Source organism: Centropristis striata, chromosome 21 (genome assembly GCF_030273125.1).
Source record: "Centropristis striata isolate RG_2023a ecotype Rhode Island chromosome 21, C.striata_1.0, whole genome shotgun sequence".
Lineage (NCBI taxonomy): Eukaryota > Metazoa > Chordata > Actinopteri > Perciformes > Serranidae > Centropristis > Centropristis striata.
This window is the reverse complement of record NC_081537.1, coordinates 30,631,785-30,647,613: the sequence shown is the minus strand read 5'-3', so window position 1 is coordinate 30,647,613 and position 15,829 is coordinate 30,631,785. Positions and strand designations below refer to the sequence as shown.

Sequence of the window (15,829 nt, the reverse complement as noted above, 5' to 3'; positions counted from 1 at the left end):
AAACAGAAGGACTGCAAATATACACATTGCAACTACAGAGAGACGCAGAATAACAACAAAGACAAACAAAACAACTACAAAGAGACACAGATTAACAAAGACAAACAAAACAACTACAAAGAGACAAAGATTGACAACAAAGACACACAAAGCAACTACAAAGAGACTCAGAATGACAACAAAGACAAACAAAACAACTACAAAGAGACACAGATTGACAACAAAGACAAACAAAACAACTACAAAGAGACACAGATTGACAACAAAGACAAACAAAACAACTACAAAGAGACACAGATTAACAAAGACAAACAAAACAACTACAAAGAGACACAGATTGACAACAAAGACAAACAAAACAACTACAAAGAGACACCGAATGACAACAAAGATACACAAAGCAACTACAAAGAGACACCGAATGACAACAAAGACATTAAACAATTACAAAGAGACACCGAATGACAACAAAACAAACAAAACAACTACAAAGAGACAGAATGACAACAAAGACACACAAATCAACTACAAAGAGATGCAAAATGACAACAAAGACAAACAAAACAACGACAAAGAGATGCGTAATGACAACAAAGACACACAAAAGAGACACAGAATGACAACAAAGACAAACAAAACAACTACAAAGACACACAAAATGACAACAAAGACACACAAAGCAACTACAAAGAGATGCAGAATGACAACAAAGACACACAAAGCAACTACAAAGACACACAGACTGACAACAAAGACACACAAAACGACAAAGAGATGCAGAATGACAACAAAGACACACAAAAGAGACAAAGAATGACAACAAAGACACACAAAAGAGACACAGAATGACAACAAAGACAAACAAAACAACTACAAAGACACACAGAATGACAACAAAGACACACAAAGCAACTACAAAGAGACACAGACTGACAACAAAGACAAATAAAACAACTACAAAGAGACACTGAATGATAGCAAAGACACACAAAAGTACAAAACATTAATGCAAAAAGACACCAAGATGCATGGCAATTACAACTAGAAACAAAACAACTACAAAAAGAAGCAAAGCAACAATATATTCTTTGTGTTTTCTTTTGCTCCTATGTAGAAATGGTGGTGGGGTTCTTTGCATGTCCGTGCCCAGGGGCCCACTGTCTCTAAACCCACCCATGCTTTAAGGGTCTTGCTGAGGGGCATTTTAGCAGGGTGGATACTTGCTGTGGACTTCCTCCTTGTTGGAAACAGACCTCTTGCTACAAGTGCCCCCCTGCATTGACTGGCTGATTATTTAACCACAGCAGTCTGTGCTCATGTGGAGAAACACATGGCAATATTTGAATCATGTGTAGGAATGTTTCTGATCTGCAGATCTCGGATTGTTCATCAGGGGCTGCGGCACTTCACACTCGGGCACAATACTGTATCCAAGAACTACTTTGACACTCGAGGATGTGGAGTGAGCCACGTCAAATCATTAGGGAGTGTTTTAAGTGCACTCAGCATTAGTGATTAAGTGCACTTAGAACATAAAGGCTCCGTTCAGGAGGTGATGGGAGGGCGTGTAATGTTGGCACTCGCTCGACGCATTGATAACACACAATAAAGCTCGCTGATGTCTGCGTGTGCCTGGTGGACACGTGTGTTTACACTTGTTCTCAGGCAATGTGTGAAGAAACATGGGCGTTCACACACACACACACACACATACACATACACACAGAGGGCTGTCTGAATGCTTCATGCCTGTCCATACTGTGTCATTGTGTGTAAAAGATGCACACACACAAAAGCACATGACCCTACACACACACACACATGCAAATACAGTCAAATTTATGAACGCAAGCACACAAAATATGACACGTACCATTTACACATGCACACACGCCGTGCACACAGTGAGATACTGCGGGAGACGTAATCACCAGAGGAGTGATACGCCTTCCTGTGGGCAAAAACGATAAGAGGAAGATAAAGATGAGAGAGATGGAAGTTGGTAGTAGACGGGGCGAAGAGGAGGAGGAGGAGGAGGAGGAGGAATGCCAGTAGCTCACATACAGCAGGAATCCCATCCAGCTGTTACTGAAGGGAGACAAGAGTGGGGGAGAAGATAACAGTGGCAGAAGGATAAAGACATCAGTGTGTTTCCCACTACTTCTCTATCTTCCCTGGGACAAAAAATGCACTAGTATTAAAAATGAAACAAAGTTGTCAGGATGAATATATTGTAGCTTTTCTACAAAGTCTTGTCCATAAGTTGTATTCCAGTGTCAAGGAAGGATCCTCTAACGGCTGGGTTTGAAGGATACTACGTCATCGACATCTGAAGGACTGTCCCAATGTCCAGGATCCTCCAGAATCATTCTTTTGCCCAAATTCCAAGGATGCATGCGTTCCTACTACCCATAATGCCTTGCGCACACTGGTCTATCGGGAGATTTAAAGATGGCGAGCGTAGAAACAGCGACGCCGGCGTCATTATTTTCAGTTTACACTGAATGTTATCACATAACTTAAAAATTGTGTTCAAAGTCAAGCAAAAACATACATAAACAAATGCCAGAATATTTAGCTAAAATATAGTCTAATAAACGTCATCTTGATACATTGCCAGTTAAGTTAATTAATGCGTCTCAGTCGCTAAAGTTATTGTTAATTAATTTATATGCGTCAGATGATCATGTATTATGTGTAAAGTATATGTAGCTATGCCATTCAGAAAATTATACATTTGTTTATTGTGTTTACAGGGACCGACAGTCCGCTATAATCCTTTATTGTTATTTATAAATAATGGTTGTTGTACTGTACTGTAAAATAAAATTTAAAAAAAAATCACAGAACACATTTCCATGGTGAATTATTCGTCGCTGCTTTTATGAAACTAAGTAGCGGCCAAATTCAGCCAGGATCAATGAAATATTCAGGTTTAATCCACTTTGTGGCTTTTACTTGCTAAATCGTGGAGCTTCAACCTTAAAGCATCTTCTTTATTTCCACTAAATGGTACCCACCAGTCTCCCCTTTACAGACATGCCACTATGCTGTTTCATGCAGTTTGGGACAGAAATCATACAGTTATTCTCAGGCAGTACAAATGTGTTTGGTAACACTTTACAATAACCAACTAAGTAGTGTTTATAGATGGTTTATAAACCAATTATCAACCATTTTCAGTGCTATACAAATTTAATCTTTAAATGTTTTCAACCAATTTCTTAAAGGTTTATGAATAATTTCAAAATCATTAACATACCTAAAATGGTGTTTAAAATGTTAAAATGAGTGCAACTAAAACTATTAATGAACTATTAATTATAATTAAATTGTTTGTTAATGGTAAAGTAACTATAAACTTACATTGATATACCATCTATTTGTCATTTATAAATGATGTAGTTAGTTAAATATTAATAAATGATATATTTACCATTCTAAATGGCCTATATACCGTTTGTAAATGATCTATTTATAAACTGTTTACCATTTACAAATGATGGTTATTGTAAAGTGTTACCATGTGTTTTTATTTTATAATATTTGAATATTTCTGTAGAATTTTAACTTGAGCTTTGTGTATAAAATGAGTTGTTGTGGCTTCTAGAGTAATCACCGCCTCATGAAATTTTACAACCAAGGGGTCAACCATAGCTGTAGGGGTCAACTTGCTAACCAAGCTAGGTAGCACTAGTTGATTCATTTTTTAATGTAATAGTACAGATTTAAAACAAATTAACAGTATTAAGCTGCATCTCAAATGACTCTACAATCACTCTATGTGGCTTCTACTGCTCAGTTCCATGAACCTGGTCAACCTGGTCTCACAGAAATCCGTGAAATAGCCACGGATTCGCTCAAATTTCTGTGAAACTGACACGGATTTCGCTAGAATGCAAGTTAATGACAGTCATATCCCGTGGCTATTCCATGGATATTTGTTCCTATTGGTTTGTTCCAAGTCACGTGACTTTCAAGGTCCCAGCGGTCAGAACAAAAAACATGGCGGACAGTTCTCTCATTTTTAGTGAAAAATCAATATTTTGACTTAGTTTCTGCATAAAAATGGATTTTGATCACAGTTTCACGGAAATTTGAGCGAATCCGTGGCTATTCCACGGATTTTGAGTTAAGCGAAATCTGTGGCTATTTCACGGATTTCTGTGAGATCATGTTGCCCTGGTAGTGTGCATGCTGAATCACTGTCATGACTTCCTGACAGTTGAGCAGAATTCGGCTATCTTTAATGTTTCAGCAACACTATGTGTAATTCCTACTTTAAATACCCTCTGCGAAAAAGAGATATGTAAATACATTGATATCATTGCCTCTATGCTACTTAATAGTTCCTTAGTCCTCCATTAGTGATTAGTCCTGTACCCACAGTTTACAGTATGATGCTTTTAAAATTGCTTCTATAAACAGTCAGTGTCTGGTAAGGCTTTACAGGGTTTGTCTGGTGCACAGGAAGTGAAGGCTTTTCCATTTCTGGCAGCAGCAACAGTGGTTTGTTTGGAATAAATATAGAAGGATGAGCAGTGCTATCTACCACCTACACAAAATCAAAAGACAAAGACTTTACAGTACTGCCAACACTGTTTCATTGACAAATGATTTTGGAAAGATGCAGTGCAAAACCATGGCAGCAATGAGCACAATAAGCAGTGGTTACAAAAAAAAACCTGAATGAAAACTTTGCCCTTTTAAACAGTTTGTTGTATACCCACAGAGCCAGTTTTAGGTGAGGGAGGGGGTCTTTAGTGGGAGGTTGCAGGTTAATGGTAGATGATGTACATCATCTAAAAGCTGGGAACCTGAAGATTGTTTTGAGTTGCAGCTCAGTTATGTTTTTCAAGTTGTTCTTGTCTAAAAATCTGTAACAAATAAGGATTGCCCGGGGCAAGTAAAATGCCACGTTGAGCTGGTAAATCTAGCAACTGACTTGTTGGGCATGTGGTAAATAAAAGAATCAAACATGTTGCGTTTTTTCCAGATCTGTTGTTCTAGCACTTGGGTTGATACCATTTGGTAAACAGATTTTGTGCTAAATGTTACTTTATTTCTGCACAAAATTGAGCACTTCTGTTCTGGAAACTGCTAAAAACCTTATTGCCATTTTTACCCAAGAAAGCTATTGATGTTCACAATGCCCTGGGCCTCTGGTTTGTGGTTGCAAAGTTTCATGAGGCTCACTGCAAAAAAGGTGTGTCTAAAAACAAGATAAAAACACTAAATCTGAGGGAAATGGTCTTGCTGCATGGACAGATAATTTCAAATAATTTCAAATTCAGATAATTTCTTAAAACAAGATAAATTAAAGCTGCAAGCAGCGATGAACTGGCCAGAGCAGAGTGCACTGAAATTATTTGTTTCTTACCAAGATAAAAAAAAAACTTTAGATTTATAAGTGTTAGATAATTGATCTTTTTTAAGAGTTAATTTCTTATTCTAAGCGTTCAACATGCTCATTTCTCGCATGTTGAACCTTAATTTTTTTTATCTTGTTTTAAGACACACTTTTTTGCAGTGCTGTAATTTTCTGAGAGGTCACAGCAGATCATTTTATACAGTGAGGTCTGAAGTTTTTAAAAATGCTCTAACAAAATGGCCACTATGGGGACCAATATCATCACACATATAATACAAGTGGGCTCATTGAATGCAAGAGTCTCAACTTTCCAGTAATACTCAAATTATGCAATAACTGTTTAGGGGCCCCAATGTGCAGATATTTGATAAGAATATTATAGGCAAAAGTCACGCATTTGTATTGCCTGAGAGAAACTGCATGATTTCTGTCCCAAAGTGCAATTTACATAGCATAAAGTGCACCTGTCTGTCAAGGGGAGACTCATGGGCCATTGAACCCATGTGCATACAGATATCTTGAGGTCAAAGGTCAAGGGATCCCTTGGAAAATGTCCATGTCAGTTTTTCCCTTACTATAAATTAGCCCAGAGCATTATTTAGACCCTGTCTCAGCAAGATACGGTTGGTACCAATGGATTCCTTAGTTCTTGCAGTTCATATGACACCTATATTTTCAGTGTCGCATAAAAATTGAGATCAATAAAGGCTGTGAAAGAAAAAAGTTGGTAGGTCGGCTGGCAGGCCGTTGGAACGCTAAAGGCTGTTTGAAAGTCATGATATTCCCATTGAAAAGTTTCCATTTGCAAAAGGATATTATCTGATTTAACACTTCATTTTGCTTCAGCAGTATTTTTGCAGATTTATCCCTCACTGTTTGAAAGAGTTTTGTATTGGATTGACTCACCACAACTTTTCTGCTGTCATTTGTTGGCCTATTTCACACTTTTGTAACTGTCACGCCGAATGAAAGCCAATTTCGTGAGGCGTGTCTGAACTGGGATTAAGCTGGATGATATTGTAATTAACTTTTTAGTTTTGTTTTCACATAATGTGAAAGTCTCATTATTCTTGGGGGGATTTTCCGAAAGTTGGAGAAAATATCCGACAGGGTTCAAATATTATGTCCCTTTGTGAATCTCACAGTGAGAGAATGCAGTGGAGGGTATGGAATTTAGAAAGTGCGAGAGCAGTGAGCCGTTCAGCACAGGTCACTTGTGTCTAGTCCCTCTGAGGCAGGCTGCGTATATGTGTGAGGCTTCTCTGCTCTCCACATGGACGTACAGGCAGTGAACCATGGTGACAGTGCATTCACACACATTTCCTTTCCGGTAAATACTCAGCTTGGTATCATCAATGTCAAGAAAACCCTGGAGACCCAAGCTCGTCATTGAACCTTTCCTGTATGTTTGGATATTAAATCCAATCCATGTTCATCAGGATCATGCAACATGCTTCACGCTCCACTGATGTGTGATACAGGTTTCAGCCAATCAATATCCTGATTGCAGAGGCCACATTACGATGCGCAGCTACACCAGTGTACTCCGGTGGGAATGCTTCAGGCCGGCATGTCCTGTTGACTTGGATGAATTTGAAACCCAGCTGTGCGTAGAGTGTGTTTTCATGTGTGTGTGTGTGTGTGTGTGTGGAGTGAGGGGTTGGAAAAGTTGAACTGGCTCAATGTCAATTTATAAAGACTCCCTAAGGGCTTGGTCCCATGTTGTGTGTGTTAGAGTATGCATACACTCTAATTACACAGCAGCATTTACACATAGAGTGAAAATGCATGTGTGACAGTAAAGATATTGCTCCCATCACCCTGAGTCTTAAAGAGGATTCTTATATTATGGGCTCTGCAGGCATGCAGGCTTAAGCTAATGCAAAATAGATGAGTAATTACTCTCAGCAGAGACAAGAGGAATGGCTCCGTCATTAAACAAAAGAGAACAGAGATAGACGGATGGAGTATTAGAGGATAGAGCGATGCAGTCAACTCTGCTCTTATGTCCTATTTCACACAACACTCGGCCGCTCTCGACCGCGCATCTTGGGTCGTAACCGACTGTAGGGCTGCACGATTATGGCCAAAATGATAATCATGATTATTTTGATCAATATTGTAATCACGATTATTCATCGTGTTAGGGAAAACATCTGTATTTTTATTGCACTACTTTTAAACAAACAATAGGAACAGTTTTTAGTGTCCGGTGCTTGTTGTAAACAAACAGAGATTGCTAAGTGAACACCTCCTGCAGCAGCAGCACATTCACTGTTGTGTTAGCCTATTAGCAATTTGCAGACTGGACGCTAAGGGGTTAACATCCCCTCTGGCTCTGCAGCTGGGAGAGACTGCTGCAGGAGGACTGTGCCGCTTGGACTCGTTCTTACTCTTCTTAACGAGCCGCTCCTTAAGAAGAGTAAGAACAAGTCTCCGCCATTTAAACTCTACATTGCGGTTGTTTATTACTACTATGTTTGCCAAATGGCAGTGGGGGACGGTCTAAAACGCAAATATGAGTTGTATTTTGCTGCCTGTACAAATGCCTTATATTGACGTTTTTTGAGGGGACACCAGTCTTATTTTTTGTTCAAGCACCTGCACAATGAAGAGAGAAGCAGGAACTCCTCGTATATTTTGCCCACTTGTTGTGGAGGTAGCACATGTCTGTCAAGATCGACAGTAGAGGCAGTACTCAGAAGGATTACCGAGTACTTCTGGATGTGAGTCCTGCCACATCCAGAAGTACTCTGACGACACTGCTATTGTGGCGTGTATCAGGAATGGACAGGAATCTGAATATAGGGGTCTGATAAAAGCCTTCAGTGACTGGAGTCACAAGAACTATCTCCTACTGAACACCTCAAAGACTAAGGAAATGATCAGAGATTTACGCAGGTTCAAGCCCCCCTTCAGCCAGTGAATACCTGTGGGGTGGACATGGAGGTGTTGCTCTCAGTATCTAGGTGTATACCTGGATAATAAGTTGGACTGGTCCCTATACACAGACGCTCTCTACAAAAAGGGGCAGAGCAGCCTCTTTTTCTTCTTGAAGCTCAGATCTCAGATCTGTAGAAAGATGCTGCAGATGTTTTATCAGTGTGTGGTGGTAGTGTGTTGTTTTATACTGCAGTCTGCTGGGGAGGCAGCATCACACACAGAGATGATCAGACTGGTCTAAAGAGCTGGTTCTGTGGTTGGAGCCAGGTTGGACACACTGGAGGAGGTGGTGGAGACATGCACTGTCAAAATGTCCCAGGCCATTCTGAAATACCCGGATCATCCGCTTCACAAAACCTTTATGGACCAAAAAAAACAGCAGTGGACGGCTCCTCTCTCCCCGTTGCAGGACGGAGAGACACAAAAGATCCTTCTCTCCTACAGCCATAAGGCTGTCTCATTCTAACAGAGATTCTACCAGACTAACTGAATTTACCCTCGGGGATAAATAGAGTAATTTTGATTTGATTGATTTTGATTACAGTGCTCTGGGCATTCCAAATTGGTAGAAAATATCAGATAATGATCAATAAACAAGGATTGCTCGCCACCTGTAATATCGGTCGCCATTGCATCACTTGCCATGTAATATGGCAGAGACGAGCTGGTTCCAGCAGTGAGACAGCTCAGATTAAATTTAGATCAAACACTGAACAAAGTGTTTTTTCTTCTACCTTTTTCTTTTGGGTAATTATGCATCACTGAACAATCTGCTCCGAGGCCCTTCTGCCTCTGTGGAGTAAATGAGTGGTGTGTAAAACATCTGGAGTGATGTACGGTCAGTGTTAGAGAGAAACCTGGGGCAGCTGTTTGCTAAAGAAACCAACTGTCTGAAAGACTGTATGCCCTGGAAACACCAGCGCAACCCCGTGTGCTGTAATCTGCTGGAATTTCTAGACAGACTACATGAAAGCTGGCCAAAGATATGACTGATGAGAACTTCACACATATACATTCCCGTGTGAACCTCTAGATTTTCTTACATTGAACTTTCGAGCGTCGAGAGGCTAGCTTCTGCCTAAGCTAAAAGGATTTCATATATTTATACATTTCTGTTCATGTTTGGATGAGTCATCTATCAGTGGGTGTCCTGTGCCTTGATCTCCTTCCAGAATTTTTCTTTCATTTTTTGACTTTGAGCTGCATTCTTTTCCCTTCTCATTTCCAATTCCTTTTCTTCTGCATTTTTGAAGTTTATTTATTGATTTTCATATTCAAATAATTATTTTTAATTCCTGTTCAACTCTCGTCCTCATTCTCGCTCTTGTTTTCTTCTTCGGTCCATTCTGATAATGATTGGGAGAGCTGAAGCCAGACAGCCAGACAGTCAGTAATGAGGGCACGAATACTGATTAGTGCAATGAGAGGCTTGTTCCAGGTTATTTCATTATATACTCGGAGGCTATTTGTCACTTGAGTCCCTGTTAAAGCAGCAAGGTGGCCTCATGGAATGCCAAACCACCCTTAGGGAGGAGGACCCATGTTGTTGCCAAGCATCTTGCTTGCTGAAGTGTCCTTGAGCAAGACCCTTAATCCTTTATAGCTTTAGGGAGCCCGCTAGCTTTCTCCTCTCTCTACCCCCTTCCACAGGGAGCCTGCCCTCTTGACGGCAGGGCAAAGAGAAAAAAAGGATTCCACTGCAGGAATGAATAAAGTATCACATTACTGTCAAAGGTCCTCAGTGGGCTATTTTAAACATCAAATAGCACTTGCAACTCGATTTGGACGATGAACACTCTTGTCTTGTGACTTGAGCCTTTTGACGTAAAAATACTTGATACCTTCTCCCAAGCCCAAATATGATAAGGTATGTGTGTTACAAATAATTTACTTTCCCTCAATGTCCAGAATCAACTGGAATTAACACTATTCATTCCCATTATTATCACCCTTTTAGTCGGGCGGCTTAGGACCAGATTTAAGAAGAATGGGGACATGCCGGACAAAAGCACCACATTTCCATCTATCACTATAGGTTTCAATTTTTGGTAGGAGCCACTTCTTCAAGATCGCGGATCGGAGATGGCAGCCATATAAATTCTATGAGAACCAGTATATCTTCCAAGCCACTTAGAAGGTCAGTCTTGGTGTCAAAATCGACATGTTATGTTCAGAAAAATGTATATACAAGATCTGACATGAGATGAAAGCATTCCCTTGATTTTTTTGAGCAGTGTACATGGCAGCCACACTCTCCCGTGGACATATGTAGATTCCAAACATTTTCAACTCAGGATTCCTTCTAGCAGCACTTGAAGCGAGTTGCCTACCAGTCTGAGTGAAAATGAACATCTATTTGATCAAATAATCATCTAGCTTTTAATGATTCCTTGACCCAGAAAATGTTTATTTTGACACCAACATTGACCTTTTAAGTCGCTTGGAAGATATACTGGTTTTCATAGACTTTATATGGCTGCCATCTCCGATCCGCAATCTTGATTAAGTGGCTCCTACCAAAAATTTAAACCAATGTTGAGTATGTGGAAAAAATTGGGTGCTTTTGTCCGGCATGTCCCCTTTATTTAGCTAAGCGGCCAGACTATTTGTTTGAACCAATCTTACAGCATCCAAGTGAGAGAACCATGAGGTAAAAATAAACCCAATGACTGATGTCTACGATCATTGAGTAGAAAAGTGCTATACAAATGCAGTCCATTCACCATTATATGCAAATATTATAGCCGCAAAATAACGACAAACTGCTGTAATGGCATCTAAACTTTGTTCAAAAGGCAGAAAGTTGTGTTGGATGGGTCAGTCTGGCACTTTGGTTCAGACTGAAATATCTCTGATTCTATAAGATGGGTTGGTATTTGAAAAACATTCATGGTCCCCAGAAGATGAATCTTACTGACTTTGGTGAGCCCCTGAATTTTCATCACCACCAGGAAAGGATTTCCACTTTTTTTGTGATAAATCTCATCATCTATCAGATGGATTGGTTAAAACATTTGTACAGATATTCATGGTCTCAGCAGGATGTATCCTACTGACTCTGGTGATCTTCTGACTTTTGTTTTTCTGCCATCACCAGATCAAAGTGTTCACTTACCCAATGAAATATCTTATACAACTACTAATCTTTTGGCACAAAATGCTGTGCGAACATTCATAGATCCCAGATGTTGTATTATAATATTTTGGTGAATCACCACACCAGTGTTCCAACATCCCATGGTTCAATGACCCAGTCTCTTTCCCTAACTCTAACCAAAGGGTTGTTGTGCCTAAACCTAACCATTCTTTAACCACAGCGTTGTGGCATCATAAAACAATTATTTTTTATGAAGCACATCAGCAGTCACTGGACTCCAGTGTGTATGTTCTTCAGTTTGGCCATGAGAATATGCATGGGTCGGACCATTGGGATGTTGGAAAATGAGTAATCCCCTTTGGTGAACTCTTGACTCTCTTTTAGTGTCACCACAAGGTTCACATTTGTGGTTTTGAGTGAGTTGTGTCAAGAACTATTGGATAGATTTCCATAAGTCCTCTGACTTTTCATTTAGCGCCATCATTAGATCAAATCGTAATACGTTTGATGTGGGTAATTACCAGCAAGACGAAAGACACAATAGGGCTGTTTCCACTACCGGGCAATACCCAGAATGAGGCGGGTCTTACTCGCCGAAATGCCCCTAATTTGAATACCAGCAGTCCAGAGCGGGCTTTTGTCTGGACTTTTTTCATTCCTGTCGAAGAGCAGGCTCTTTTTTCTCCCCTGAAAAAAGCCTTGTTACCGATTGGATAAATCGGTACTCTACACGAATGTAAAAGCCGGCAAAGCAGTGTTCCCAACTTAGCGACTTTGTTGCAAAATTTAGCGTCTTTTCAGACCCCGTTAGGGACTATTTTTCAAGAAAGCACAGTAAGAAGGAGTTGCTGGATTTGCCGACAAGACTAGTAGTGTTCACTTAGCGATCTCTGTTTGTTTACAACAAGTGCCGGAAACTCTGTGAATTAACCAGCAACGCTAACTGTGCACAATCACTATGTTTATGATCAGTGGAGACTCTGTGCATAATTAGCCATGCTGCTTTCAGCTGCTGACGTTGTGCACAGTTAGCGACAGGGAAAACCATACGTCACCTCCAGAGTCTCTAAATCCCTCTGGAGGCTAACTTGTAGTCGAAACACGCAGAGTGAGTGGACTTTTGAGAGGGTGTGGCCTGAGAACTTGCCGGTGGCTTCTTTTCCCCCTAGTGGAAACACAGCTAATAATGCTAACTTCTGTTTCCTGTGCCTATCTCTTTCTGCAGGTCTTCGATGACTTCATCTTTGCTTTCTTTGCCATTGAGATGGTGATCAAGATGGTGGCTATGGGGATTTTTGGCAAGAAGTGTTATCTTGGAGACACGTGGAACCGCTTGGACTTCTTCATAGTAGTGTCTGGGTGAGTTATGCAGTGACACGCACAAACACACAGGTGGCCAAGCATAACCATTCGTAAACACTGGAGTCTTGCACAAGAATCAGGATACACAACCACATGCAACAGATTTGAGTAGTAATCAATCTGCAAGTCAGGATTTAAGAGTGCAAGGACAGATTCTTGAACAAGGATAGGGTGTAGTGGATGTTTTGAGCTCGTAAATGTAATTGTGTCACTAGATTTCAACAAGCTGCGGGTTTTCTTTGCTTGCTGCCCCAAGAGCAGATCAAACGACATTTGAATTGAAGCATGAACCTGTTAGAAGCAGTCCTCTAAGTAACAGCAGGCTTCTTCTCTGCACGCTCCACTGGGTTTGTCATTAAATGAATTTACTCTGAATGTCCTGTAAAAAGCCTTTTAAAGAGAAATTGGTAGCAAGTAGCCTCTTAAATTCTTAAGTGCTCAGAATCTGTCAAACAGCTGAAGAGAGTGAGATCAGATTTAAAGAGTGAGGGTGTGAATGCAAAATGTGTTTTCTTTTTAACTTTATAACAACAATTTATTACTTTACTTCACTTGCAGATTGAATAACGTCCTTAATATATACAGTGCATGCACACAGATGCACATGATTGCTGTAGGCACACAATGTACTCACAACAAAGACATTTGCACATGTATACATGCAGTATTCATACAGATAAAAAGGGCTCAATAGTACTCCAGTCTGGTCTTGGTCTCCAGTCCGTTGTCACACTTTTTTGAAGAGTTGCACTTGTCTTTGTCTTGAGACTTGTTGTACTCGGATTGGTCTTGATCTCTGCCTTGACTATTAAGAATTCTGTTTGGGAATTCTATTTGCTGTTTGTTTCTTTATCCATGGACATGTGACACTGGGAAGGTCATAATAAGACGGCTTTCAAAGTTGACTAATTGTTCCATATTTAGGAAAATACCCTTCAAGAAAAGTTATCTACTAACCTTCACTATTAAACCAGCTTAGATGTAATATGTATTAGGGAACACATATTCAACATTAATTAGTTACTTATTAGCACACAGATAAGTAACATATTGGCTCTTAATTAGTCATTATTAATTAGTTATTAATGCCTTATTCTGCATGGCCTTATTATACAACCAATAAGCCATTAACTAAGAGTTTTCCCTCAATAACCTCAGCATTATTGCTTATTAGTAGTAAGTAAGGAAGTTGTTGTATATGAGTTACGATCTTGATGTTGAATATGTGTTCCCTAATATAAAGTGTTACCAAATGTTCAAATGAATGTGTAGCCATATGGCAACTTTATGCAAATATGGAAATGAACAAACTTGTTGGGGATCCAACCACTTTTTATATTAAAGTGCCAAGCAGCAACTCTGGCTGATAGAACCATATTATCTTTGTTCTATTATTCATATAATAATAGTTTGTTCTTTTTTTCATTCTTTTGTTGATGCATACAATTTGGGAATGATTTATTCTAAGTGGGCGTGGCTTGCTACAACAGATCTAAATCAATGAATTTGTCTCACTGCAAAGACATTATGTTAAATAAATATTAAATTAAATAAAAAAGGAGCGATAACACATCTGCGCGAAACAAGAAAAAGCACTTTTTTAACTTTTTTTTGTTTTACCAGGTATGAAGCGCAGATCTGCGCGCGAGATCTGCGCACTTAAATTATTTCGTGTCGCGCGCAGATTTCAACTGACGCGCACTTATTTGACCTTCGCGCACATATTCAGCAACTGAGTGAAGCAGAGGCAGGTGCGAGCGAGAAAAAAACAACAGCAACGCGCACAACAACACTGTGCAGCTACTTTGCGCGTGCTTGCTTGCTTCAGCTCCCATGTTCGCTCGCGGTGGAGCTCTGCTCACTCGAAGCAAGGACTTTTGACACATTGGGGCCGGAGACCAAGGCTGACCCTGGCCCTCTTATGATTGGTCATTTTTCAGCCCTCCACAAGAGTGCCTTTTCAGCTTACGTCACAGACAGGAAGCTCAGTGGTAGCGGCTGTACAAGTATTGATGAGGCGTTGTTAGTTTTCGGCTCTTTCATTTAAAAAAAAAACAAACACTTGTTTTATTGCATTGGTGTTGGTTTAGTCTTGCAATGTCATTTTTTGTAGCCTACTTTAGTGGTTACATAGTGTCTATAGCCGACTGTTACTTTGAAAATCTAGACTTTAGTGTGGGAGGCATCATGTAAACAACAACAACGGTTGTGTCATGACTTCACGACCACAACTCTCCACTTCATCACTGGTAATAAAAAGGTTGAAAAGTGCTGTTTCTTGTTTCGTGCAGATGTGTTCTCGCTTGCGCAACTTATGACTCAAATATGACACCATATATTTGATTTTATGGGACTTTGAACAGTGCGTATTGTCGCCATATGGTAACAGTTTACCAACTACACCACTTAAAATATTTTTTTAAAGCAATTTCGGTTAAAAAAAACAAACACGATAACACATTTTTAAAAATCAATTCGCATAATATTTCATGCAATATGGGACTAGTAGACATACTATGTATACAGGCTATAGACACAGCAGGTACAAGAACCAGTAATTTGATTAAACATGTTACAGAACACAGCCTGCTGGTTTTAGTCTGACATTTTCATCACACTACAACCCCTGCTGGTTTTTAATGCCATCCTTCTGCCACAGCTTCTGTTGTCCATCAGTGGGAACAGCGCACATTTCCTCCTGCATGTGCGTGTGTGATTGTCTGTGTGTGTGTTTGCCCTTCTACAGCAGAGATTGAATACATTTTTACCTCCTTGTATACTGTAACACAGCTGCAAAGCAGTCGAAGGTCAATGTCTTTTCTACATTGGTGACCCTGAGCTTCCTCCTCAGCCCCCATTCATTTAATTCCTCTGATCTCTTTATATCTGCATCATACATCTGAAATAGTAAAAGCTGCTTCCTTATTGGTCGCTCCCTGCTCAGGGAACAACTGATCCAGTGCCAGAGTAACAGAAGGGAACTAGATGGGAAATACCTTAATGTCTGATATTCCGGCACTAATCCAGTGAGTGATAAGGGGGCCAATAACAGCAGC

General features: G+C 40.0%; 1 protein-coding gene across 4 annotated transcripts in view; it reads left to right on the top strand.

The window, feature by feature from the left end:
- cacna1g (calcium channel, voltage-dependent, T type, alpha 1G subunit) overlaps positions 1-15,829 on the top strand; it is a 405,931-nt gene that overhangs the window by 144,484 nt on the left and 245,618 nt on the right. For all 4 annotated transcript variants that reach the window (XR_009389430.1, XM_059324455.1, XM_059324456.1 and 1 more), the window contains exon 4: positions 12,637-12,770. Coding sequence is in view for 3 of the 4 variants with exons in the window: in XM_059324455.1 (XP_059180438.1) it covers positions 12,637-12,770 (134 nt within the window). In the remaining variant the exon portion in view is untranslated. The remainder of the gene's footprint in view (positions 1-12,636; positions 12,771-15,829) is intronic.